The sequence below is a fragment of the Dendropsophus ebraccatus genome, chromosome 13, assembly GCF_027789765.1.
Source record: "Dendropsophus ebraccatus isolate aDenEbr1 chromosome 13, aDenEbr1.pat, whole genome shotgun sequence".
NCBI classification, from domain to species: Eukaryota; Metazoa; Chordata; class Amphibia; order Anura; family Hylidae; genus Dendropsophus; species Dendropsophus ebraccatus.
The window spans coordinates 36,726,573-36,753,667 of NC_091466.1; the positions used below are offsets into that span (position 1 = coordinate 36,726,573).

General features: G+C 44.1%; 1 protein-coding gene across 1 annotated transcript in view; it reads left to right on the plus strand.

The window, feature by feature from the left end:
* Positions 1 to 27,095, plus strand: part of SH2D2A (SH2 domain containing 2A) — a 36,221-nt gene that overhangs the window by 8,021 nt on the left and 1,105 nt on the right. Inside the window, exons 2-7 of the mRNA XM_069950421.1 lie at positions 543 to 670; positions 1,020 to 1,183; positions 10,466 to 10,555; positions 15,946 to 16,111; positions 16,814 to 16,987; positions 23,321 to 23,806. Of these exons, the coding sequence (XP_069806522.1) occupies positions 543 to 670; positions 1,020 to 1,183; positions 10,466 to 10,555; positions 15,946 to 16,111; positions 16,814 to 16,987; positions 23,321 to 23,806 (1,208 nt within the window). The remainder of the gene's footprint in view (positions 1 to 542; positions 671 to 1,019; positions 1,184 to 10,465; positions 10,556 to 15,945; positions 16,112 to 16,813; positions 16,988 to 23,320; positions 23,807 to 27,095) is intronic.

Genomic DNA, 27,095 nt, shown 5'->3' on the forward strand with positions numbered 1-27,095 from the left:
AAGACAATGATCAGCCGACATGCACAATGCTCATCATGTTGAAAAATACACGATCAGGATAGCAGTGATATGCTGCTGTCGCCCTGAGCAACAGGAGCGGCGGCAGCAGACCGCCGCTATCCTCTATGGGCTGCCCAGACGATCTAGCGATCACCTGGGCAGCCGGCGGAGCATCCCACAGCCCCAACCCCCCCCCTTCCCCGTCCCGTCTCTTACTCACTCTCTGCCGGCGCGTGTAAACCCCCTCGTCCCTATAAACAGAGAACAGGTCATAAAAGACTGAGATTTCTCCTCTTTTCAAATCCATTCCTGGCTTTGGCTTCAAGAATCTGTCAGACATCTGTGTGTGTAAAAGGACCCTTAGTTACATTATAATTGTTTATATATTGTATACTTCCCTTTTCAGTTCTGTCTTGTGCTTATATGGTTGAAATTTCAAAGCATAAAAGAAAAAAGACAAAAAAAAAAATCCAGGTGATACATTCACTTTACATCCTTTGAAAACTTTATATTGTTAATTTTTGTAATATTCTTTTTCATAGATTTCCAATCCATCGCCTTTAGTACTTTTAAACCAATTACACTAAACAAGGATGTACCCTGCATCACCAAATCATGCCACGAAGAGCCCAGTCAGCCCAAAGAGGTGGCTGCAGAGGCCAAGAACAAGGTTAGAACTGAATCTGTATAGAAATGTCACATTCACATCTCTCTTCTTTGCTACTGATTTTCTCCACATGTATTTCAATGTTATACCATTAAGAATTTAAAGGGGTTTTGTTGGCAAAATAGGCTGCTGAATTATGCAGACATTGGGAATCCCTATTCAGTGTTGAGCAGACCTGTAAAACTGTTTAGGTTCGGGAATGGTTTTCAAATCTGAACACTCAAATTTGGAAATATTTAAGTATACGGTCCCTGCATTGCGGATGTGTGTCTAAGCACTATGGCGCACAAGCAGTTTTGTAACTGGTGGGGATGGTCAAGTTCTAAACCATCATTTAATTTTTGTTGCTTAGAATACTGATGGCTCATCTGCTGTCTCTGTGCACAAAAAGACATCAAGAAGCACTGGTGCAAATCTGAAAGACCAAACATACCAATGGTTTGAAAAGACTCAGAGGATGAAGCTACTGAAGAATGGGCGGTTTGCAGACTGGTTCCATGGATTTATTACACGAAAGTGAGTGATGGGGACCAATGCTGCTATGAATGGGATGCTTATATTATCCTTTTTAACTATTAAAGAAAATCTTTTTCCTTCAAATCAACTGATATCATGAAGTTATATAGATTTGTAATTTACTTCTTTTAAAAAATCTCAAGTCCCTATGTGTAGCACGACTTTGTTGTCTCGCTGTTAGGCTACGTTCACACAGAGCAAAAGGGGCGGATTACGCGAGGAAATATTTCCGCCTGAAATCAACTGATGCTGAATTCCGAGCATAATGTAAGCAGAATGTAAGCAGAATCCCTGCGTATTCCGCTAGGAAATTGTTCAGCTCGTAATCAGCTCTTGACAAATTCAGCGCGGAATACTCGAGGAATCCGCGCTGAATCCGCATGCATTCAGCGCTGAAATTCAGCGAGTATTTGGCGAGTAAACTAGACTATACCAGAATATATACTAGAATCCTCCCCCCCCCCTTTTTTCCCCATTTCCGTGCTGATTCAGCGCGTAATTTCCGCTTGTATTCCGCACTGAATACGCTCGTATTCCGCGCTGAAACAGTAAATCAGAGCCCCATTGGTTTGTATAGGCTTCCGCTAGCGGAAAAATGAACATGTTCATTCTTCTGGCGGAAAGCGGATTAGTTCAGTGCGGAAATTCCACCGTGTGAACTGCAGAGCAGAATTTCCATTCAACACAATGGAAATTAGCTCTGCACCTATTTTAACGGCTGAAATTTCAGCGCTGATTCAGCGCAGAAATTCAGCTGCTTTTGCTCTGTGTGAACGAGCCCTTAATGGTTTCCATACTGCCTGATAGTAGTTACTGCTATAGTACTACTGTTCTGTATTGCCAGTCTTACCTTGATTGGAGATTAGTAGTGGTTATTATCCTCATCCCGTGTTTAGGATGAGTTGTGTATGCTCCTGTGGATGCTAATATTTTGTATATACTGTATGTAAGTGATACACTACATGCAGGGCCGATTCTAGCTTTTCTGCTGCCTGAGGCAAAAATTAAAATGGCGCCCCCCCCCCCCCCCCCCAACACACACGCCCAGGCTTCCTGGGTCAGAGTACAGGGCTGTAGACCCCGCTATGCAGACCATGCCCCTCCTCCACTCCTCCTCCCACCCAGTACAGGGAGCTCTTACACAAAAGCAATGCTCTTACACCAAGTTACTATTTTGAAAAACTGTGAGCTCTTACACCAAAACGCTCTTAAACCAAGTTACTCTTAAACCAAGGTACCACTGTATATATATATATATATATATATATATTAGCAGTAAATATACCATATGCATAACCACACCACAGCAGTGAATATACCGCACAGATACATATACACCAGCTATGAATATACTTCTGCACACGTTCGTATATACTATCAGTGAGTATTCCCAATGCATTACCATATACCAGTAGTGTATTCTGTACAGATACATACATAACAGCAGTGAATATACCAAATGTATGCATATAACTATATACTAGCAGTGAATATACAAAAGCATCCATACATATCGGCAATGAATCTACCGCACATATATATATATATATATATATATATATATATATATATATAAATATCAACAGTAAATATACGAAATGCATAACAATATACTAGCAATAATTATACCTAATGCATAACCATATACCGGCAGTGAATATACAAAATGCATAACCATATACAGCAGTGTACACCACACAGATACATATATACCAGCAGTGAATATACCACAAGCATACATATATAACAGCAACAAATGCATTCATATATACCAGTGATGAATATATTGTATGCATTGATATATACCACAGCAGTGAATACAACCATGTGGTACATGGTTATATTCACCAGGTGCGAATTTGTTGCACTGGCTACAGGGCACAGCTCTATGAGGTTTGCTGTACTTCTGCTGAATGCCTCAACCAAAGAGCAGAAGGTGGCACCAGATTTTGACACACAACCTGGATTGTCTGCCAAAATCTACTGGTGTTGCAAATCGTCACATTTGTCCATTTACACAGAAAGATTATCTGACAGATTATCTACCAAAGATTTGAAGCCAAAGCCAGGAATGGATTTGAAAAGAGGAAAAATCTCAGTCTTTCCTTTATGACCTGATCTCTGTTTATAGTCTGTTTCTGGCTTTGGCTTCAAATCTTTGGCAGATAATCTTTCTGTATATATGGACCCTTAGGGACTGAAAAAGGTGGTCCAAGGGCAGGTAAGTATCATTTTATTTTGTTTATATTTTTTTAAACTTTCATTCTGGACTACTTCATATAGAAGATTCTTACTTTTAATAATAGGGTCAACGAGAGTTCTTGGGGTATTTTATTTCAATAAAGAGCTTTGTTAAATTGTTTTTCTTCTTACTTATTTTTGGCTTAGTAGTGGAAGCTGCCTAATAGATGGCATCCATTAGTAAGCTAGGGCTTTGTGTTAGCTATTATAAGTGCTGACACTAACCCCCATGCTTATTACCCCGGTACCTACTGTCACCAGGGGTACTGGGAAGAATCAGATACTGTCTGGCCTGGAACGCCAGAAAATGATGATCCAGGACTAGGCAGCAACAGGCTGGCGTTATCAAGCTGGCAATGACCAAAATAAATGGTGCTTGTCTCTCTGATAGTGTCAGGCTGCTGCTGCTTGGTTTTGTATCTGTCTGGTTATGGAAAATAGGGGAGACCCCATCCATTAGTTTATTAAATAAATAAAATGCTTCGGGTCCCCCTCATTTTCCATAACCAGCCAGATACAGCCAAGCTGCAGCAGCCTGACAGGAAGGCAGGGGCCATTTATTTTTGGACACTGCTACCCTGATAGTGTCAGGATGCTGTTGGCTGGTTCTGTATCTGACTGGTTATGGAAAAGGAAGGGGCGAAAGCATGCATTAGTTTATTAAATAAATAAAAAAAATACATAGGGTCCCCCTCATTTTCCATAACCAGCCAGATAGAAAATCAAGCAGCAGCAACCTGACGCTACCAGGGTGGCAGGGGCCATTTATTTTGGCCATTGTCACCATGATAGTGTCAGGCTACTGTTGCTTGGTTCTGTATCTGACTGGTTATAGAAAATAAGGGGGCCCATGCATTAGTTTATTAAATAAATAAATGAAAAAAAATGTGTGGGGTCCCCCTCATTTTCCATAACCAGCCAGATACAAAACCAAGCAACAGCAGCCTGACGCTACCAGCCGCCCAGTCCAGGAGCGCCATTTTCTGGTGCTCCAGGCCTGACGGTATCTGGCTCTTCCCGGTACCCCTGGTGGTGGTGGGTACCGGGGTAATAAGCGTGGGGAGTTAGTGTTAGCCCTTCTACAGGCTAACACTAAGCCCGGCTTAATAATGGATACCATCTATTAGATGGCTTCCACTACCAAGCCAAAAATAGGTAAGAAAAAAAACACCAATTTTAAAAGATTCTTTATTGAAATAAAACTCCCCCGAGACCCCTCATTGACCCTTTTATTAAATCAAAAATGTAAAAATCTTTTTTCCGAAGTAGTCCTGTCTCTACCTGTAAAAAAAAAAAAAAAGTGAATGAGCTGCAAACAAAGACCCTGGCTGCATTAAGTCTGTTGTCATTATGAGGAGGTCTCTGCAGAGGCCCTGACCCCTGAATGCAGAGACTCCCTAATAATGAAAATAGACTGCCAACCCGGAAAAAAAAACTAACAGGTCCCCCCACCGCCGCAACCCGCACCTCCGCAAGCCGCCCGCCACCCATCCAACCCCCCTACCACCCCAGGAACTTACCACAGCACAGGGAAACCGCTCTTCCTCAGATGAAGACCGGAACTGCACTTCTACTTCCTGGACAGGTGACGTGACCTCAGTGCGTAGCGCCGCGGCGGACGGCCGTGGCGCACGCACGCACGCATGTACGCACCCAACCAATCAGGAAGAAGGCTGGGTGACGTCAGATGCAGGGACGCCGGTGAGCGTGGGTGGCGCGAGCCGCGCAACGAGTGGTGAGGCCGTGGCTGCGGCTGTCATTTTAGCCAAGTTAAACTTAGCTATAATGACAGCGGCGGGGGAAATCTTGCCGCCCCCTGAAGGGGCGCACAATCTGCCGCCTGAGGCGGAATACTCATTCCGCCTCATGGCAGAAGCGGCCCTGACTACATGCTAATAAAACTGAGTTAAAAAAAAATCTCAAGTCTTTCCATACTTATCTGCTGCTGTATGTCTGGCAGCAAATGTTGTTTTATTTTCAGTCTCACATAGTGCTCTCTGCTTACATTTCTGGCCGAGACAGGAACTCAATTTTCTATGAATCCCCATAGAAAACCTCTCCTGCCAGAGATGTCAGCAGAGAACACTGTGTCAGACTGAAAATAAAACATTTCCTGCATGACATATAGCAGCTAATAAGTATGGGAAGACTTGAGATTTTTTAATAGAATTAAATCACAAATCTATATAACTTTCTGACACCAGTTGATATGAAAGAAAAGATTTTCACTGGATAACCCCTTTAAAGTATGGTGAATATAGCAGTAGTGCAATTTAAATTGATATTCCGGCCATGTAAATATTTTAAAATAGTGCTGGGGCTGCATAGAAAATACTAGACATTCTATTGTCACCTAACCACGCTCTCCTGGGGTCCTCCTGTGGTCCACTACTGAATGCTCCAGCCACTAAATCCAAGATGGACTCATCTCAGCAGTGACAGCACATCCAGCTAATCACTGACTGAAGTGCAATCAGTGAGCTGAGCGGGCTGCCACTGCTAAGATTGGTCATAGCTTTGCAGCTTTTTTTTTTTTTTTTTGGGGGGGGGGGGGGGGGGGGGGCAAAGACATGACAGGAGGACTCCAAGGAAGCGTTTTAGGTGAGAATAGGATGTTTATTATTTTTTATGCAGACCTAGCACTATATGTAAAAAGAGTATCATTTTAAAGCGAATCTGTCATTACGAAAACATAAGTCATCAGGATTCTGGACACAATTTTTATATCCATAGTCTTTTCCAGCACTGAGATAAATCTTTTTGTTAATGCATAAATAAAGCTTGAAAGTGGGGAAACGGGAAGAGTGGGGAAAAAAGCAGCTGGGAAAATGGTTCCCATGATAAATATCTCACCATATGGGCCCCCTGGATCACCTTTTATAAGAACTACCTGGCCTCTTCTCATTCCCCCGCCACATAGGCATTGCCATAATCTTACTACTACCAATCATCTAATACTTCGATATATCTCCTCTTTTTATTTATACAGTGCTAGTTCGAACCGTCTCTCCTTTGTTTTGATTCTACCGTTATATTATGGTTTTACTGTCAATAAGTTGTTTTTGGCACAGTTCCTTACTTTCTCTGTGCAATAGGTCTTTTTAGCAGTCTTCTGCATAAAATTTTATAAAAAATGTTTGTTTCTTGAGAGCACTATGTATGAATATACAGTATGTTTTTGCAAGGTCCTGCGTGGTCTTTCATTTATGTATTGACTTGCTGTATATTACTCTGTTTAATAAAAACTTGATTGAAAAATAAAGAAGCTTGAAAGTGCAGGAGGCATTCTCTAACATGGTAAAAGCCCAGTTATGTCTAGCCCATGTCCTCTTATTTACCATCTATGTACCAACTTGCATCTACTTACCCCATTTGACATACAGCAACTAAACAAAGAGGCCATGGGCTGGACTTATCTGGGCTCTTACCATGCTGGAGAATACCCCCAGGGCTTTTAAGCCTCATTTGAATATAATCAACCCTAGAAAGGGCTATGGAGACTAAAAAAAAAGGTAGTCCAGAATCCTAAAGCATTTTCTAGCCCTGTGCTTTAAAATATATTCACTGATGACAAAGTAACACTGCAACCTTCAACTTCTTGTATCCATTGATGCCATATATATATATATATATATATATATATATATATATATATTTTTTAGATACATATATTCATCACTGCCGTGGTCATAAAGCTTCTTCTTTTACACAATTCCCACATTTATGAATAACAAGTTTATCATCACACACCAGTCCATTCTGTACTAAATTGGGAAGTGCTATCCCTTAAAAGGTGGTAAGGGAGCTGCCATGATGTTTCCTTCAGAGTATTTTAAAAAATACAGTATTTGTTGTTGTTATAGAGTTAAAGCAACTCTGTATCACCCAAACACCGACCCCAAAGCCTTTGTACCGTTCATTAGCTCTTCTGAGTCCATGCCTGCTCCAGGGGTCTATCTGTCTCCTGGGGCCTGTGTTAAAAAAGCACAGCACAGCGCCATGTCAAAGGGGCAGGGCTTAGGCCTACAGCACCTCTCTCAGGTCCTTGGCTGGATCTTCATGTTCTGCAGACCTAGGGCATGGATGCTCTAGGCCCCACCCATTTGACACGGCGCTATACCGCCTAAAATAACAAATGTTTTATATATATATATATATATATATATATATATATATATATAAATAAAATATATATTTTTTTCTTAACATAATCACAATGCATGCATTGTACATATTTTTACATAGAGGGCAGGAAAAAGCTGATCACTAGTGTTTCTTACCACATAACTTGACTCATAAAGGCTTTTTGACATAGCTTGGTCTCCATGCTGTTACTAAGGCTTGGAAAGAGTTACATAGTTACATAGTTAATACAGTTGAAAAAAGACACATGTCCATCAAGTTCAACCAAGGAGGGGATGGATACAGGGAAGGGGGAGGGATGATAAGTTCTATACATATGCATTTATATTATTTTGGTCTAAGAACTTGTCTAGGCCGGTTTTGAAGCCCTCTACTGTTTTTGCTGTGACCAGATCCTGTGGTAGACTGTTCCACAGATTCACCGTTCTTATGGTAAAGAAGGCTTGTCGCCTCCGGAGGTTGAACCTTTTTTTCTCCAGGCGGAGTTAAAGTTGACATAGTCAAAGTTGTATTTATTTTTCTCCCCAAATCGAAACTCAGGTAATTTGCATATTTTTGGTCAGTTGTGAGAGGGCAACACCATCATGATACCTATTTTACTCAGAATACAAAGACAAACTTCCTCAGGATGTCAATGTGGCTTTCAGAGAGTTCTAAAAAAAAAATTTGGTGATGAATTCAGCATTTTCAGACACATCTCTGTAGCAATTGTCCACGGTTATGTTCTTCTAACAGCTTCTCAAAAGTTTGTAAAGAAATTCTGCTAAACTCAATATACAGTAGTTTATCATACAAAAGCCTTGTTCAAAAGCTGTGGTTTTAACCTTGAGAATAAGTTTGCCAGTGAATTCCCTTTAGGGTACTTGAGATCACAGCATTAGCTGGTAGACTGAATAGAAGAATACTTTAGGTTTTGTTAAGTCTTTTAGAAGATATTTTGGGTAGACTGAGTTGTAGCTGGGGTAGACTGAGTTGTAGCAGGGGGACTACCTAGAGGGGACCTGTCCAATATGCCAGGCACTCTACTGTAGGAGGTTCTCAAAACCTTGGATCATGTTGCGATTTCTTATATAATCGGGAGGATAAGCCGTAGTTACAGTCTGACGAAATCTGTCAATGCTGGGCGACTACACAGGGTGGCAAGTCCAGAAGCAAGGGTCCCAGGCTTGAAAAACTAGGCTGAGCTCTCAACTTAAGCTGAGAAAGTTGAGCAAAATGCAGTGGGGCACATTGGCGTAAAGCAAGCTTCTCCAACTGCAGTCTTGTCTTTGGTAGTACCTCTGCAGTCTTGCAGGAAAAATGATTGGAAAAAAAACCCCTCAGCATGCTTTAGAAGGTCATAGCCTGACAGACAGGATCTCTGGAACAAAAATAGAACAGCATACACATCCTCACTACTCCATACTCCTTAAGACTGAACTCTGGACTAATCCAAAACTGAGCATATGGCTCTCACCACCCTTTCTTATACACGTCTAGGTGGCTTCCTTATCGCACAACACAGTATTGGACAGGAGAATGAGGAGACTTTAGGCAGGGCTGTGATAGGCCCAGAGGCAGGAAGGTGGCTTGCAAGCCACATACAGTTAACTGCTAAACATCCTGCAGCATGTGCTTGGTTTCACTGAATCACTAAGGGCCCTATTACATGGAGTGATAATCTACCAAATCAGGCCATTTCGGCATATTATCACTCCGTCTTATAAAAACAACGATCAGCTGATGAAACGATCATCAACAGATCCTTGTCGATAATTATAACCTAAAAATCATTGTCCGCTGGTTGCAAATTGCTACGTGTAATAGCGATGTGTGGCTGACAGCTGATGAATGTGTAAAAAAATAATAAAGTTTATACACACCTCTCCAAGCTCCTAGTGTTCTCCTCGCTTCTATCCTCTGCCCGCAGCCACCGGCGGCACTGAAGTTGCAGCGGTGGCTGTGGACGGCAGGCAGGTGAACACTGGGAGCACAGAGAGGTATGTATAAACTTTATTATTTTGCACTTCTAAAGCATGGGCTGCACGGACATGGCTAACAATTATCTAGCCATGTAATAATAGGTTCAGTAAACGAGCACCGATCTAGCAGTTTGGTGATTATTTACATTATTGTACAGTACAGATAAATGCAATCTACATACTCCATCCTCAGATTAACTACAGTGTGTGGTCACATTGTGGTGGGTCAACCATAGAATGGGTGCACTGAAAGGGCCTATCTACAGTGTCATGGCACAAAATAGGTCTAACTTTAGTTTGGGAACGCTATTACTGTGTTGGGCATTACCATCATTTTGGTCACTATGATGAGGAGTTTGTGTAGAAGTGTGGCAAGTGCAGAAAAAGTAGGCCTAAGATCCCTAAAAGAAAGCCTAAGATGGTTTCCAGTACTTTTATTGCCTACAGAGTGTCTGTGTAGAGCTGGTATCTACCACTATATGGTCATTGTAACATAAGGAGTAGTTGGGGCTTATAGTTTAAAAGCAGGTTAAGAAGCCTAGCACTAGCATTGTACATCCAATGTATAAATGGTTTATTTTTAGTTATCATAAAAAGGTTCAAAATAAAAACATAAATAACAAAAATAAATAAATAAATAAATAATAAGGTTATTATTAAAGTTAAATAGTAAGGTTTGGCGAGGCCTTTGCCAGAAATCAAGAGCTACCGCTATCACTATTTCTGAGGTAATATTGCCTCCAAATAGTCATGCTCACTATTTGCCCCAGTGCACACCAAAATATTAATATCCACAGTCAACATTACATTTAAAAGGAAATGTAACCCCCTATAAAATCTGAATGTACTCTCATCTATTAAAAGCACCCTGAGTTTATTGTAAATGACATATGACATCATCAGATTATTAAGCCTGTATAACCCCTGTCACACACAGCCGAGCAGAAGAAATATTACACGATAAACCCCTGGGATGTTTTCTTATCCGATTTTGTGAAAGTCGAGTTGGATTTGTCCTGTCTTACAGGTAAGATGTTCTCTTTGTTTAGCATTTTTCATATTGAGCCACCTAGATTGTGCCATAAAAATTCAGGTTAAACTGACAGAAAACATGTATAGCACACAATTAATAATTTAGGAGCCCAAGCTGGCTATATCCCCAGCATGGCTCCCAAACAGTGGCATAGCTACCATGAAGGCAAACCAAGCAACTGCTAAGGGGCCTGTGCAGTAAAGGGGCCCAGCGAAATGTGGTCTGCATTCATGGTACACCACTGACAGCAGCACCCTCCCCCTTGCTGGACTGCAGCTCACACCAACAGTCCCTCTTTCACCCATGCATAAAGTCTCACAACACTAAGATGAGTGTGAGTGTGTGTGTGTGTGTGGGGGGGGGGGGGGTTACAGTATCCATGGTGCCCCGTACAGTTTTTTTTGCCATGGAGGCCCATGGAGGTCCTAGCTACGCTCCTACTCCTAAACTCAATTTCTGTTCCCTAGCATGGCTTTCACTCTTATTCTTGGTCCCAGTATGACTCCTAGTTCCCATCATGGTTCCCCATCTTAGCTTGATCTCCAGAGTGCATCTTCTCCTATTTTCTTCACTCTCCCTGCTCACCTTTCCACCATTTGAACAGGATGTTCAGTAAAGCATGATGTGGGCTTTGCTTTCTACTATGAAGGTACAGTGACACACCGGGCGGGTGGTTGTGGGTAGGGATAAGATGTCAGCGGTTACGTGGGGTGTGTGTGTGTGTGTAGGGGGCTCTGTTCCAGCACATACAGCTTTTGGGGGTTTGGGTAAGGTTCTATGACACCTAAAGGGGGGGGGGGGGGGGGAGGGCACTGTGATCTCTCTTTTTCACAGATTCCATGGATGTGGCATCCATGAAAAACACGGATCCCACAGAGTGCTGTGGCATCATGATAAAAGCAACTGTATTCTAGGGCAACCTAAATGTTATGAGTTATTAAATGGGCACCGTCGTTATAACTTTCAAAATCTAAATCATGGGGATGTGACATGAAGCAAGTTTTCAAATTACATTATTATTTGTTTGTTTATTTATCATGCTTTAAAACAATACTATACTTACTTGAAGTATCTAGATCCAGTCTCATCAAGGCAGCTTTTTAGTCTTGTGCTGGTTGAAAAAGGGAGACCAAATGCTGGAAGTCCTGGTTATCTGCACACAGAGACGGCATCAATCATTTCAGTGATGGACACATTGAGCTGTGACTCTTTGTACTGTCTGATACTTACTGCGTTTAGTCTCTTCTTTTTTTCAACCAGCACAAGACAAAAAAGCTGCCTTCAGGAGACTGGACCTGAATAAGTAAGTATAGTTTTGTTTTACTGCATGTTAGAAAAAAAAATTATTATAATGTAAATTGCAAGCTTGCTTTACATCACCTCTACTGTTGATTTAGCAGTGGCGCCGCAATGATGAGGCGACCTGAGTCGTCTGCCTCAGGCGGCGCCACCAGCTGTCATCGTGGAGCGGCATTCAGTGGCAGATTATAATATGGGCGGTTCGGGCGGCCGCCCACATTATAATCCGCCACTGATTGTACCATGTACCGGAGTCCCCCGGCGCCCGGACAGCATCTGTAATTAGATGCTGGGAGTGGGGGAGACTGTATTCATAAGCTCCGCGCTGTAATGAATCAGCCGCACGGTGCTATTACTACAGCGCGGAGCTTATGAATACAGTCTCCCCCGCTCCCAGCATCTAATTACAGATGCTGTCCGGGCGCGGGGGTCTTCGGTACCGGCATTCCACGTCCGTGATCCGTCAGGATCACGGAACGTGGGAATGCAGCCCCCCGGGTGATGCGCGGCTGCCGGAGGTGTCCCATCCTGTCCCCGGCAGCGCGCGCATCAGAGAGCTCCCCGTGCGCCGGAAGTCACAGCCACAGGCGCACGGGGAGCTCTCTGATGCGCGTGCTGCCGAGGACAGGACGGGACACCCCGGGCAGCCGCACATCAGCCGGGACCAGACCAGAGAGGTTCGACGGGGGAACGGAGGGTAGGTGAGTTATGTGCTGTTTTTTGTTCTTGTTTTATCTGCTGCGCAGGGAGGGGGGAGAGGGGGACCATCTATAAGGGGGGGGGGGGGGCAGAGGGGGACCATCTATAAGGGAGGGGGGGAGAGGGGGACCATCTATAAGGGGGGGGAGAGGGGGACCATCTATAAGGGGGGGGGAAAGAGGGGGACCATCTATAAGGGGGGGAGAGGGGGACCATCTATAAGGGAGGGGGGCAGAGGGGGACCATCTATAATGGAGGGGGGGGGGAGAGGGGGACCATCTATAAGGGGGGGGCAGAGGGGGACCATCTATAAGGGAGGGGGGCAGAGGGGGACCATCTATAAGGGAGGGGGGGGAGGGGGACCATCTATAAGGGGGGGGGAAAGAGGGGGACCATCTATAAGGGAGGGGGGCAGAGGGGGACCATCTATAAGGGAGGGGGGCAGAGGGGGACCATCTATAAGGGGGGGGAGAGGGGGACCATCTATAAGGGGGGGGAAAGAGGGGGACCATCTATAAGGGCGGGGGGAGAGGGGGACCATCTATAAGGGGGGGGGAGAGAGGGGGACCATCTATAAGGGGGGAGGGGGACCATCTATAAGGGAGGGGGGAGAGGGGGACCATCTATAAGGGGGAAAGAGGGGGACCATCTATAAGGGAGGGGGGAGAGGGGGACCATCTATAAGGGGGAAAGAGGGGGACCATCTATAAGGGAGGGGGGAGAGGGGGACCATCTATAAGGGGGGGGAGAGGGAAGAGGTGGACCATGTATAAGGGGGGGGGAGAGGGGGACCATCTATAGGGGGGGGAGAGGGGGACCATCTATAAGGGAGGGGGGAAAGAGGGGGACCATCTATAAGGGGGGAAGAGGGGGACCATCCATAAGGGAGGGGAAAGAGGGGGACCATCCATAGGGGAGGGGGGAGAGGGGGACCATCTATAAGGGAGGGGGGAGAGGGGGACAATCTATAAGGGAGGGGGGACCATCTATAAGGGGGGAAGAGGGGGACTATCTATAATGGGGGAAGAGGGGGACCATCTCCTAAAAGATCAGCACCCTTCTCTCCTGACATCCTCTGTGCTGCTGGGACTTCTCCTATAGGATTAGCACCCTCCTCTCCTGACATCCTCTGTGCTGCTGGGACCTCTCCTATAGGATTAGCACCCTCCTCTCCTGACCTCCTTTGTTCTGCTGTGACCTCCCCTATAGGATCAGCCCCCTCCTCTCCTGACATCCTCTGTGCTGCTGGGACCTCTCCTATAGGATCAGCCCCCTCCTCTCCTGACATCCTCTGTGCAGCAAGGGACTAAACATTATGTTTATTGAGGACAGCAGTGGGGGGGGGGGGGGGGCAGTAGTGGAAATATAATGTGGGCGGATTGACGGGGGGGGGGGGGGGTTGTCATCCTATAGTTCGCCTCGGGCAGCAGAGAGGCTAGAATCACCCCTGTGATTTAGATTTTGAAGGTCATAAAGACAGTGACACTTTGAATAGACTTTGTCAGCAGGTTTGTGCTGTCCTATCTAAAGGTAGCTAGAGACAAGTGACAGAGAAACTGAATAGGATAATGTATCACTTGCAGCTGATCCAGAGATATCCATATAAATAAGGGTATGTTCACACTGAGCAAATGTGGTGAAATTCCATGGAGGAGAGCTGAGGCACACAAGTCTTCCCATAGAGAAACTGTGTCACACTGAGGCAGGCAGGATTCTGTGGCAGAGAATTCTGACACATTTGCAAAGTGTGAACATACCTTAACTTAAACAATAAGTAGTCCTCTCCATTTTAAGCATGAGCCCAGTAGTACTGATTATTCAAGAGAAGCAGAAAACTCCACCCACCAGCTGCTTATTGGCAGTTATCTATGCATGCTGTGTATAGGTAGTCAACTGTCAATCAGCAGGTGGAGGGCGGGCAGAGGGGGTGTGGCAAGAATCCTATTCTCCTGCATATTAGGAGAACGGCTCAGCAAAATGATTTAAAGTGACACTGTCACCCCCTTTGTGCATTCTGACATCTCTACACAGGTGTAAAGGGTAAATTTTGCGGTTTTCATACCTTATTTCATATCATACGTCATGGTGCTTGTTCAAGTAAAAAGTGTCCTTTTATCAACTACAGATTGTGTTAAGTGGGCGTGACCTCGCGGCATTAGCGCCACTTAGCCCCGCCCCCTTGACACCCATTGGATGGCCGACGTAAAGGGGGTGGGGTCTAGACCTTTCGGCCAGCCTGTTCCAATGGCATGCGAGGGGGTGGGGCCAACTGTGGCATTGTGGGTGGAGCTAAGTGGCACTAATGCAGTGAGGCCCCGCCCACTTAACACAATCTGCAGATGACTTTTTACTTGAACAAGCACCATCACGTATAATATAAAATAAGGTAAGGTATAAAAACCGCTAAATTTACCCTTTGCACCTGTGTAGAGATGTCAGAATGCAAAAAGGAGGTGACAGTGTCACTTTAAGTAATACACCGATGTGTTCAGCATTGTTGCCACTAGTTTATACTGCCCTCATTTAAGGTAGCATAAGCCTAGTGACAGATTTCCTTTCAGCTGCGTTCACACAACGTATATTTCAGTCAGTATATTTCAGTCAGTATTGCAACCAAAACCAGGAGTAGATTAAAAACACAGAAAGGATCTGTTCACACAATGTTGAAATGGAGTGGATGGCCGCCATATAACAGTAAATAACGGCCATTATTTCAATACAACAGCCGTTGTTTTAAAATAACAGCAAATATTTGCCATTAAATGGCAGCCATCCACTCAATTACAACATTATGTGAACAGAGCCTTTCTGTGTTTTTAATCCACTCCTGGTTTTGGTTGCAATACTGACTGAAATATACTGACTGAAATATACGTAGTGTGAACGCAGCCTCAAGGTGTACATAGAAAACTGCCAATTCATTTTGCTGCAACATTTTTACTACTCTCAATTTACAAAGCAGGAAAGTGACACTTCCAACGTATAGCATCAACTTGCCGTGGGTCCACTTAGTGTACAGCTTAGTGATGTTGCCATGGTGGGACAATCTCATTCACATATGCATCTTGTACCTGTGTGTAACTGTTTGTATTTTGGATGTAACACTTGGAATCCAACAGTTCTACTAAACCAGATTTTCAGCACTATAGCCGCCAGTCAGATGGGGTTTATGTTATCCAAAATATGGATAAACGGGGTACAATATGCCTGTCTGAATAAGGCCCAATTGTGGGCGTGTAATAAGGTATAATATCAATAAAAATGTCATCTTATGGCTGGGTAAGCTACACTATTTGCATTACTTCATCCTGCACCCCTATTTGGGATAAACCCATAACAACCATAAATCCCAGCTATAAAGTATAACTTTTATGGTGTCTTTGCAGGGGCACAGAGCGCTGCCGCCACTTTATGCTCAATCACTTTGAAGATGAGCGATATGTGATAGAAGGAGAAAAGAGCACCCATCCAAGTTTGGAAGATCTAGTTAACCACTACTGTAGGTTTCCCATGGAGCCTTACAAAGAGATGCTGACAACGGCCTGTCCTATGGTATACACTGGAAATAATTATAGCTTACAATGATATATTAAAGTGTACCTCACGTGATTTGTTATAGGGCAGCATGGTCGATTTTCTAAGAGACACCAGTTTTGAATTCGGTACCCGTCTATGTTTCCAAGCAGACGTTTTCACTGCTCCCCACTGCATATAACTATGCATTAGAAAACATAACTTCATGATTTGTCTCTATATCTCCCTTCTCAAGCTTGAGAACCAGTGTGTCCATCCCCTTTAAGCTGGAATTACTTTACTTTTACGGATCCTCCACGTACCTTTGTCATTGACGACCATGAACGTTGGCTCTTCATCAGTCTTTACTACAGACCATCCTCTCTGTCCCCGTGATAACTCACCCTCACTACTAGCACTTTTCTGGCCCTGCACTCCTCTTCCCCTCCTTACTGGAGCAGACATCCCCTGGCTGCCCGAGGCAGTGTCTTACTACTGCAGTAGGCCACTTTTCTCTGTGGTAAATGTATGATGCTTAATTTTCCCTGTGGAGGCACTGTAGAGAAATTAAACAGTTGTTGGAGGAAAGGGGCCATATTTTCTAAGCCTGGATAACATGATTTGATTAATAATGATCACTTGTGATAGGAAGTTTGCTCACCTTTTATGGCTCAAAAGCATAGATTTCCTGGGCATTTATACATACAGAATATACTCATTCACATGTTTTCTGATTTACAGAACCCTTATAAACCTGTTTCCAGCCTATCACAACACAACTTGCAAGATGCAGTCACTGAGGCACAAAGTTATGGGAGAATCAATAAACAGAACAAGCTGCCATCAGGTGCCTCCCTTCCATTAGCTACCTCTCCCAAGGAAAGGAACAGAGTATTCTGTGAAGGAAAAATAACGGTAACATTATTTATGTAACAATACTTTATAGACCTACAGTATTTATCCTGGGTTACAGAAAAAGGATGCCCTTTGGCCCTAAAGGGGTATTACCATTACTTAAACTTTTGTTACGTAATAGGAAATGCAAAAAAAAAAAGTATTTTGCATATGCCCCTTCGTGTCCCTGTACAGCTTGTTGCCTTGGTTCCCGACCACCCAGTGGCGTAGCTACCATGAAGGCAGGAAAGGCAATTGCTATGGGGCCACGCTGCAGGGGCCCCGGGCCCCGCCTGGCCTGTCTCCCCTGTCTTCATGGTAGCTACGCCACTGACAGTAAAGCACAGAAGGGAGCCTCTGCAATATCCTCTCAAGCACCTCCGCACCTCCCCCTGACTCAGACCGTCCTGCACCAGTGTCCCCCTCTCCACAAGTGGCAACAGTCCTGGGTAGGTTCCGCTAAGCCCTGCCCCCAGCGCCCACTGGCAGAGTGCAGTGTCATGGCAGAGTGCACAGACCCGAGGAGGAGAGACACAGCAGGAAGGAAGGTAACTATCACTGCCAGCTGGAAGTCACCAGCTTCCCTAGCATCCTGTATAATGGGGTCACTCAGCTTCCCTGGCATCCTGTATAATGGGGTCACCCAGCTTCCCTGGCATCCTGTATAATGTAGTCACTCAGCCTCCCTAGTATCCTGTATAATGGGTTCACTCAGCTTCCCTAGCATCCTGTATAATGGGGTCACCCAGCTTCCCAGGCATCCTGTATAATGGGGTCACTCAGCCTCCCTAGCATCCTGTATAATGGGGTCACTCAGCTTCCCTGGCATCCTGTATAATGGGGTCACTCAGCTTCCCTGGCATCCTGTATAATGGGGTCAACCAGCTTCCCTGACATCTTGTATAATGGGGTCACTCAGCTTCCCTAGCATCCTGTTTAATGGGGTCACTCAGCCTCCCTGGCATCCTGTATATTGGGGTCACTCAGCTTCCCTGTCATCCTGAATAATGGAGTCAATCGGCTTCCCTGGCATCCTGTATAATGGGGTCACTCAGCCTTCCTAGCATCCTGTATAATGAAGTCACCCAGCTTCCCTGGCATCCTGTATAATAGGGTCACTCAGCTTCCCTGTCATCCTGTATAATGGAGTCACTCAGCTTCCCTGGCATCCTGTATAATGGGGTCACTCAGCTTCCCTGGCATCCTGTATAATGGGGTCACTCAGCTTCCCCGGCATCCTGTATAATGGGGTCACTCAGCTTCCCTGGCATCTTGTATAAAGGGGTCACTCAGTCTATCTGGCATCCTGTATAATGGGGTCACTCAACTTTCCTGGCATCCTGTATAATGGGGTCACTCAGCTTCCCTAGCATCCTGTATAATGGGGGACACTCAGCTTCCCTAGCATCCTGTATACTGGGGTCACCCAGCATCCTGTATAATGGGGTCACTCAACCTCCCTTGCATCCTGTACAATGGGGTCACTCAGCTTTCTCAGCGTCCTGTATAATGGGGTCACTCAGCTTCCCTAGCATCTTAAATAATGGGGTCACTGAGCTTCCCTAGCATCTTGTATAGTAGTCAGTATAATGGAGGTCACCCAGCTTTCCCAGCATCTTGTATAATGGGGCCATCCAGCTTCCCTAGCATCTTGTATAATGGGGCCATCCATCTTCCCCAGCATCCTGTATAATGGGGTCACTCAACCTCCCTTGCATCCTGTATAGTGGGGTCACCTAGCTTCCCTGACATCCTGTATAATGGAGTCACCCAGCTTCCCTGGCATCCTGTATAATAGGGTCACCAAGCTTCCCTGGCATCCTGTATATTGGGGTCACTCATCCTCCCTGTCATCCTGTATCATGGGGTCACTCAGCTTCCCTGGCATCCTGTATAATGGTGTCACTCAACTTCCCTAGCATGCTGTATACTGGGGTCACCCAGCTTTCCCAGCATCCTGTATAATGGGGTCACTTAGCCTCCCTGGCATCCTATATAGTGGGGTCACCCAGCTTCCCTAGCATCTTAAATAATGGGGTCACTGAGCTTCCCTAGCATCTTGTATAGTAGTCAGTATAATGGAGGTCACCCAGCTTTCCCAGCATCTTGTATAATGGGGCCATCCAGCTTCCCTAGCATCTTGTATAATGGGGCCATCCATCTTCCCCAGCATCCTGTATAATGGGGTCACTCAACCTCCCTTGCATCCTGTATAGTGGGGTCACCTAGCTTCCCTGACATCCTGGATAATGGAGTCACCCAGCTTCCCTGGCATCCTGTATAATAGGGTCACCAAGCTTCCCTGGCATCCTGTATATTGGGGTCACTCATCCTCCCTAGCATGCTGTATACTGGGGTCACCCAGCTTTCCCAGCATCCTGTATAATGGGGTCACTCAGCCTCCCTGGCATCCTGTATAGTGGGGTCACCCAGCTTCCCTGGCATCCTGTATAATGGGGTCACTAAGCTTTCCCAGCGTCCTGTATAATGGGGTCACTCAGCTTCCCTAGCATCTTAAATAATGGGGTCACTGAGCTTCCCTAGCATCTTGTATAGTAGTCAGTATAATGGAGGTCACCCAGCTTTCCCAGCATCTTGTATAATGGGGCCATCCAGCTTCCCTAGCATCTTGTATAATGGGGCCATCCAGCTTCCCTAGCATTTTGTATAGTAGTCAGTATAATAGAGGTCACTCCCCTACCCACCCCCCTGGACTCAGAGGACCCCCCAGACCTGCAGGGACTCAGAGCGGCCCCTAAACCCCCCCCCCCCCCCAAACACACACACTGTCTTAAAGCAGCCAGCACCCTGCAGGTGACTCTGAGCGGCCTGCTACCCCTCACCCCCCCCCCCCCCACCCCAGGGCAGAGTGTCTCAGAGCTGCCGAAGGCGGGGGGACAGCTCCATATCGCCGGGACAGGTAATATGTTCGGGGGGCCCCATACACTTTTTTGCTATAGGCCCCCATAAATCCCTGCGACCACCGCTCTCCAATATGAGAGTGGTGGCCCGGGCTGTGATGTCACTCAGGTGGCCAGGATCCTTGGGAGCAGCAAGTATAGATTTTTACACCCTCATTCCCTCCCACTGTCTCCTTCTAAGGTCACTTATGTCTCCAGGGCTTGGATTGTCCCTTAAGACGTGTAACCTCAATTTGAGGCACAGAGATGCCGAACTGATTCAGCCCAGCACCACAGCGTTTCATTGTCGCTCCCCAGAAAGTGAGAGAGGACACAGAAGCGTTGAACAAAATGATCGGCAGATGGGGAAACCCCTTTAAAGTGACACTGTCACCCCCTTTCTACACAGGTATAAAGGGTAAATTTTGCGTTTTTCATACCTTAATTCATATCATACGTCATGGTGTTTGTTCAAGTAAAAAGTGTCCTTTTATCAACTGATTGTATTGAGTGGGCGTGGCCTCTCGACATTAGCGCCACTTAGCCCCGCCCACAACTGCACCGTTGGCCGCCGTAAAGGGGGTGGGGTCTAGACCTTTCGGACAGCCTCTTCCAATGGCCGGTGAGGGGGCGAGGTCAACTGTGGTGTTGTGGGCGGGGCTAAGTGGTGCTAAAGCCACTTAACACAATCTGCAGTTGATAAAAGATGACTTTTTACTTGAACAAGCACCATGACGTATGATATAAAATAAGGTATGAAAACCGCTAAATTTACCCTTTATACCTGTGTAAAGATGTCAGAATGCAAAAAAGGAGGTGACAGTGTCACTTTAAGTGGCCTTTTCAACCCTTAATGTCAATGTGTCACCTAAATTTGTTTATACCGCCAGATACTGTTCTTTTTTTCTAATTGGTTTGTTTTTTCTGATAGTAATGTTTTTTTTTATGTATATATATTATGGGGCAAACTATCTTTTCTGAGCTGTACTAACAACATTTAGAGATGTTTATAGTAATCCCCTAGGCAACAATGGAGCTGACCCATTGACATAAATAGGAGATGTTTTGAGGCATGCTCTGTGCCCTCTGAAAAGATCATTCTACAGGGAGAGAATAATGAGCTTTGAAATTAAGATATTGTGAACGATGATAGATCCTGTGCTATCTACACACCATTTACTGTAATCTCATCTGTGATGATAAGAAGGAAACTGATCTGCACAAATCAGGAAGTCTCATTTTTCTTTTAGGCTTCTTTTTCACCAACATAAAGGCATGTTTTTTGTGTGTGGAATAAGCGGTATTTCAAAATGGCACCATTTAATGTACAAAGATTACAAAGTGAGCTACTGTGCCAGATTGTAAGAGTTGCAACATATTTTTTTTCTTTTTATATTAAAAAAAAGTTATTACATTTTTAGTCCCCCTGGGGTACCTGAATATGTGGTTCCTTGATGGAGAGTGCCCCCCCCCCTCCCTTTATCTAACTCTTAAGAAGCTGCTGTGGCTATAGACCACACTATTGTATGACAGGTGCCAAGGGATTAAAGGATATTCTAAGGAAAAAAATGGTTTCAAATCTTATCAACAGGTGCCAGAAAGTTATACAGATTTGTAAATAATTTGTTTAATTTTTTTTAAAGGCTTCCAATATTCATAGCTGCTGTATGTTTTACAGGAAGTGGTTTATTCTTTGCAGTCTGACATGTTTGTTCTTGTTGCCACTGCTGTCCATGACAGGAACTGTCCAGAGCAGTAGCAAATACCCATAGAAAACCTCTCCTGCTCTGGGCAGTTCATGACATGGACAGAGGTGGCAGCAGAGAGCACTGTGTCAGACTGGAGAGAATACACCACTTCCTGCAGGACTTATAGCAGGAAGTACTGGAAGAATTGAGTATTAGAAATAGAAGCAATTTACAAATCTGTAAAACTTCCTGGCACCAGATGATTTTTTCCCTCCGGAGTACCCCTTTAGTGATCTAAAGCCCCACACAGTGATGTCATTATGACTATTTACTTAGCTTTCAATCATTGGTTTTTAACGCAAATGATAATGAACCAAAATTGCTCCTGTAAAAAAAATAAAAATTATTTCACATGTCACAGGAACATGTCAAAAGTTTTGATCAGTCAGATCTTAAAGGAGAAGTTTTTTTTTTTTATTAAAGGAGAAGTCTGGCGAAAAATTTTAAGAAAGTATAGTATTGCCCCCCAAAGGTTATACAAATTACCAATATACACTTATTACAGAAATGCTTATAAAGTGCTCTTTTTCCTGCACTTACTACTGAATCAAGGCTTCACTTCCTGAATAAAATGGTGATGTCACAACCCGACTCCCAGAGCTGTGCGGGCTGTGGCTGCTGGAGAGGATGATGGCAGGGGGATGCTCAGTGTCCCTCCAGTGCCCTGTGTCCCTCAGTGTCCCCCTGCCATCATCCTCCCCAGCAGCCACAGCCTGCACAGCTCAGAGAGTCGGGTCGTGACATCACCATTTTATCCAGGAAGTGAAGCCTAGATGCAGTAGAAAGTGCAGGGAAAAAAACACTTTATGTACCTTTACCATAATAAGTGTATATTGGTGATTTGTATAACTTTTGGGGAGCAGTACAATACTTAAAAAAATTGTTTTGAGACCATCACCAATCAGGAGAATGGGCCAGGTGAAGCATATAGGAGTGTGCTTATTTCCCCAGCTCTCTGTGACCTTTGTCCAGGCTGCTCCATTATAAGTCTGTTGGGCTGGCTGGATGGAGGTGATTGACAGCAGGGACAAGCTGATCATCTCAATGGTCTGCTCAGACCCTATACGATCTAAACATTTGACATGCCTTTGACATTAGGGAAGGAGATCTGGCGGAAATTGTGGAGCCTTTAAGCTGTTATTAAATCATCAAGAGAATAAATGCAGCATTTGGATCTGTGTCGAGCATCTTAGGTGTCATTACGAAAACAAATAAGCAACGTTTTATTCTATATACACACATTATTTAGGTACTGGTGTTTCTTTCTATGGACTTGATGTATGGTCATTTTACAGAATACAATTGTATTCTTCCGGCCCATGTTTTTTTCCACTGCCGGTTGATGATGTCACTTGGTTGTTCTCTATAGGTTTGTACTTTTTGTCACACCATATAAGTATAGTGTATGCACTCTCATTGGTTGAAATAATGCATGTATGCTCTAAATAATTTCAAAAAAGATCGAAGACCGCAAAATAGTTGGATGCTGTTGGATCTCCTTCCATAATGCACCATTAGTGTTGGTCCAACAGTGTTCACCTTAATGTCCTTGAAGACTGTGAGATCTAAAGTGCTGTTGGAAGAAAATGCCATGAATATTTTCCTGCTACATGTAAACCTTTTTTTTTTTTTTTTTTTTTTTTTTTACAGTTAGGCTTTTAGATTAATGTCAATGAGTATACAATGTTTGTTTTGTTTCCCTTTAGGCAGAAAATATTTTTCCCAGGAAAGAATCCATACAAAGTCTACCAAACCCTGAGCCACCTTTCGTCTATGCACCAGTTAAGAAACCTTCAGGAAATCTTAACAGTGATGTGGAAGCATCTTGTTCAGCAACAACACCTGTATACAACCCTTCAGAAGAGATCCATACATACACAGAGCCATCCCTATGGGATGGACCGAGAGCAAAGGGCAGCAATAATGTCAGTGAGCCCATAGCCTTTTATGCTGTAGGCCGTGGATCTTGTAATTTGGAGAATGTTTACAGCGAGGTGGATATAAACTCCATAACATCTAAGCCCAAAGCAGCTACGAAGCGTCACCCTGGACTTTCCACCCTTCCTCATCCTGCATCCAAACCTGTAAAACAAAAGACCAAGGCCACAACTTTCCACTCATCATTCCGCTCTCACCAGCCAGCTTCAGGGACTCAGGAAGATGCCAGAAGGGGACAACTCTCAAGGTCTAATGTAAGTATGTAGAGGGTACAAATCTGACTCCACAACCAGGAGAATTGCTGCAGAATTTCTGTTTCACACATCTAAATGGGGCCTATAGAAATTCATGTGTTTGCTGCCATTCAGATGAACGTCACCTTTAAGGGGTAGTCCAGCAATCTATAAAATAAAAAAGCATATAGGGGCACTCACCAATCCCCCTCCAATAGTTTGATTCCTTTCTCGCTTGTCTACATTGCTCCTAACCCCAGATAAAAACTCTTACAAATGATCCCAGTTTTATATATGGCACCCAGTAAGGAAACTACATCTCCCAGTATGCATTGCACCTCAGAACCAGCTGCCAAGTACCCTCCCCTGTCTTGTAGTATATGCCCACCACTGGCTCACTCTGCTTCTGCTTTGCACAGTAAACACAGTATCTTTCTATCTATTCATCTAGATAACAAAAAATACTAAATGCAGCACTCTCGTATGCAACAAAGTGGTGCTAGGTGTGCCCCTATATGACCACAGGAGACTTCAGCTTGCGTTGCCTGGATGAAATAAACACCACTCTATTCTAAATTATTTTGGAGTGCTGCGTCAATTCTATTTTTACATAGTTATCAAGATAGATAGGTGAGAGAGATAAAACAACAGAGTCTCCTTTTCCCTATACTGAGCAGGAGCGGCTGTTGTGTCCCTGTCCTAGGCCAGATGATTACTGATAGGTGCGAGTCAGTGGTGGGAGGGTTTACAGATGATGTGTTACAGATTGCCTGGCCAACAGAAGAGACTGAGATTATGACCTCTGCTTCAGAAGGGAGGGGGAGGACAGATCAGTGGAGTCAGGCTGCCTGTTGGCAGTGCACATCCCCAAGACTAGAATAAAAGAAAAGTTTCACTGACTGGAGTTAGATGCTAAAACTTTTTTTTAATTCTAATCTCTTTCTATTTTCTGATTGTAATTTATTTGATTTCACTTTTTGAACATTGCCATCTTGCCTGAGCTGTTTTTAACAGCATTTAGTTACATGCTTTACAGCAACAATTATGGAAATAAACGACAATAGACAGGACCTGTCCCCTTGAGATGAATGTATAACATTACTGAGCTTTCTGCAGCCCGGGACCGCAGCTATTAGCAGGCGGGGCCGATCGCCACGGCCGCTAATTTGGACATTTAAATGCCCTGCGGTGCCCCTCCATGGTGGTCTAGTGGGGGATCCTTTCTCCTTACCCAGCCAGGCCTCAGCGTTGGAATGACGCTGATCCCTGCTTGGCAATCGATGTATCTGCCCTGCAGCAGACCAGAGTAATACAGAACTGATCTAATGCATAAGTTCTGTATTAAGTATACTACACTGATCTCTATGAGAGATCAGTGTATTTGTATTGGAAGTCCCTCAGGGGAACTTCTAATTAATGTGTCTGTTAAAAAAAAAAATCCCCTCCCCAAATAAAAGTTTGAATCATCCCCCTTTTCCCATTTAATAAATAAAAATAAATAAAAAATAAACATATTTGGTATTGCCGCGTGCGTAATTGCCCAAACTGTTAAACTATCACATTCCTGATCATGCACGGTAAATGGCGTAAGCGCACAAAAATTCCAAAGTGCAAAATTGTACATTTTGGTCACATGAAATCCAGAAAAATTGATCAAAAGTGATCAAAATGTCGCATACACACAAACAAGGTACCGATGGAAAGAACAGATCATGGCACAAAAAACACCTCACATAGTTCCATAGACCAAAGGATAAAAGGAACATTTAGTTGTTTTTTTTTTTTATAGAAGATTAACATTTTTAAAAGCTGTCAAATAAAAAATGCAAGCTGCCTATCACTGTAATAATACCGACTTGAGAAACAGACAACAGTGTAAACACCCCCCCCCCCATTAAAAAATGCATTTTATTTTTAATTTGACCAAACATATAAATTTTGTCTGGTTTCACAGCATTTTGCATGCAAAAAAAAGTCTGTCATTACAAAGTACAGACAAATTAGTGGCGCAAAAAATAAGGACTCATGTGGGTCTGTAGGTGAAAAGAATACAAGCGCTATGGCCTTTTAAACATGAGGAGGAAAAAACTAAAGCACAAAAATGAAAATTGGCTCTGTCCTTAAGGGGTTAACATAGAACATTATTTAAACAAGTTTTCTATTTTTCAATATAACAATAATTGCATTGGACAGAACTAATAAATCACTGAATACATGTCTTTACACCTCCTCCCCTTCTGGGAGAGATTCTGGCTTAGCATATAACCCTTAATTATGTTTAAAGGGGTATTCCGGGGAAAATTAACTTTCCCCTATCCACAGGATAGGAGAAAAGTAGGATATCGCAGGGGGTTCACCATCTGAACCCCCCGACAATCTCCATATCGGACCCCAGGCGGCTCTGTTATGAATAGAGTCTATTTATTCCTATGGAGTGTTTGAAAGCCCAGTACGACGGAAGAGTGCTGTACTCGGCTCTTTCCGTCGCTCCATAGGAATGAATAGAGTCGCAGGTGATGTGCCGACCTGGGGCTCTATTAATAACAGAGCCGACTGGGGTTCGATATCAATAGTACAAACGATTTTAAGAAACTCTGTAATAAGTTTAAGCAAGAGTTTCATTCTGTACTCAAAAAGTTGTTTACCTACCTACCTCCTCACTTCAGAAGCAGGATTCCTGTGTCCATTATGCTCTAGGGAGAGGGGAGGGGTTGAGTGAGCGCGGAGAGTAAAGCAGGACTGTACAAAACAACATTCTGCAATTTTCTCTCACCAAGCTCCCAGATAAGCACTGACCTTTCAGACCTCTAAATCCATTGGGTTTTATGTGCCCAGTCTGCAAACTGTTCAGCTCTTTGTCTCCTCTTCCTGCTCTCTCATCCTCCTCTGCCCCTCCCACCTCCATAGGTTATAATGGGACTGATTCCCAGACCTTTGCCTGGGAATTAACAGATAAGAAGTGAGGGGGAAAGGCTGGCAAACAGCTTTTTGAGTACAGAAAGAGGTTTTTTTGCCTACTAAAACCTATTACAGAGTTTCTTAAAATCGCTACTGATACTATTGATTTCTGCAATATAAATTTAAATGTTAGTTACACTTTAATGATTTAACATTTGATTTGTAGGGAGGCTACCTTCAATAGGTGTAGAGCAAGTTTTTACTCTTAGAAAAGAGTTGGTTTGCAAACTTTTCTCCCAAGAAGCATAGCACAGCTTGTAAGACTTCATTTGCCAGTTTGGCAATCTCCTCAAACCTTGCTATACATTATCCCAGTTAAGGCTATGTTCACACTACGTATATTTGAGGCTGT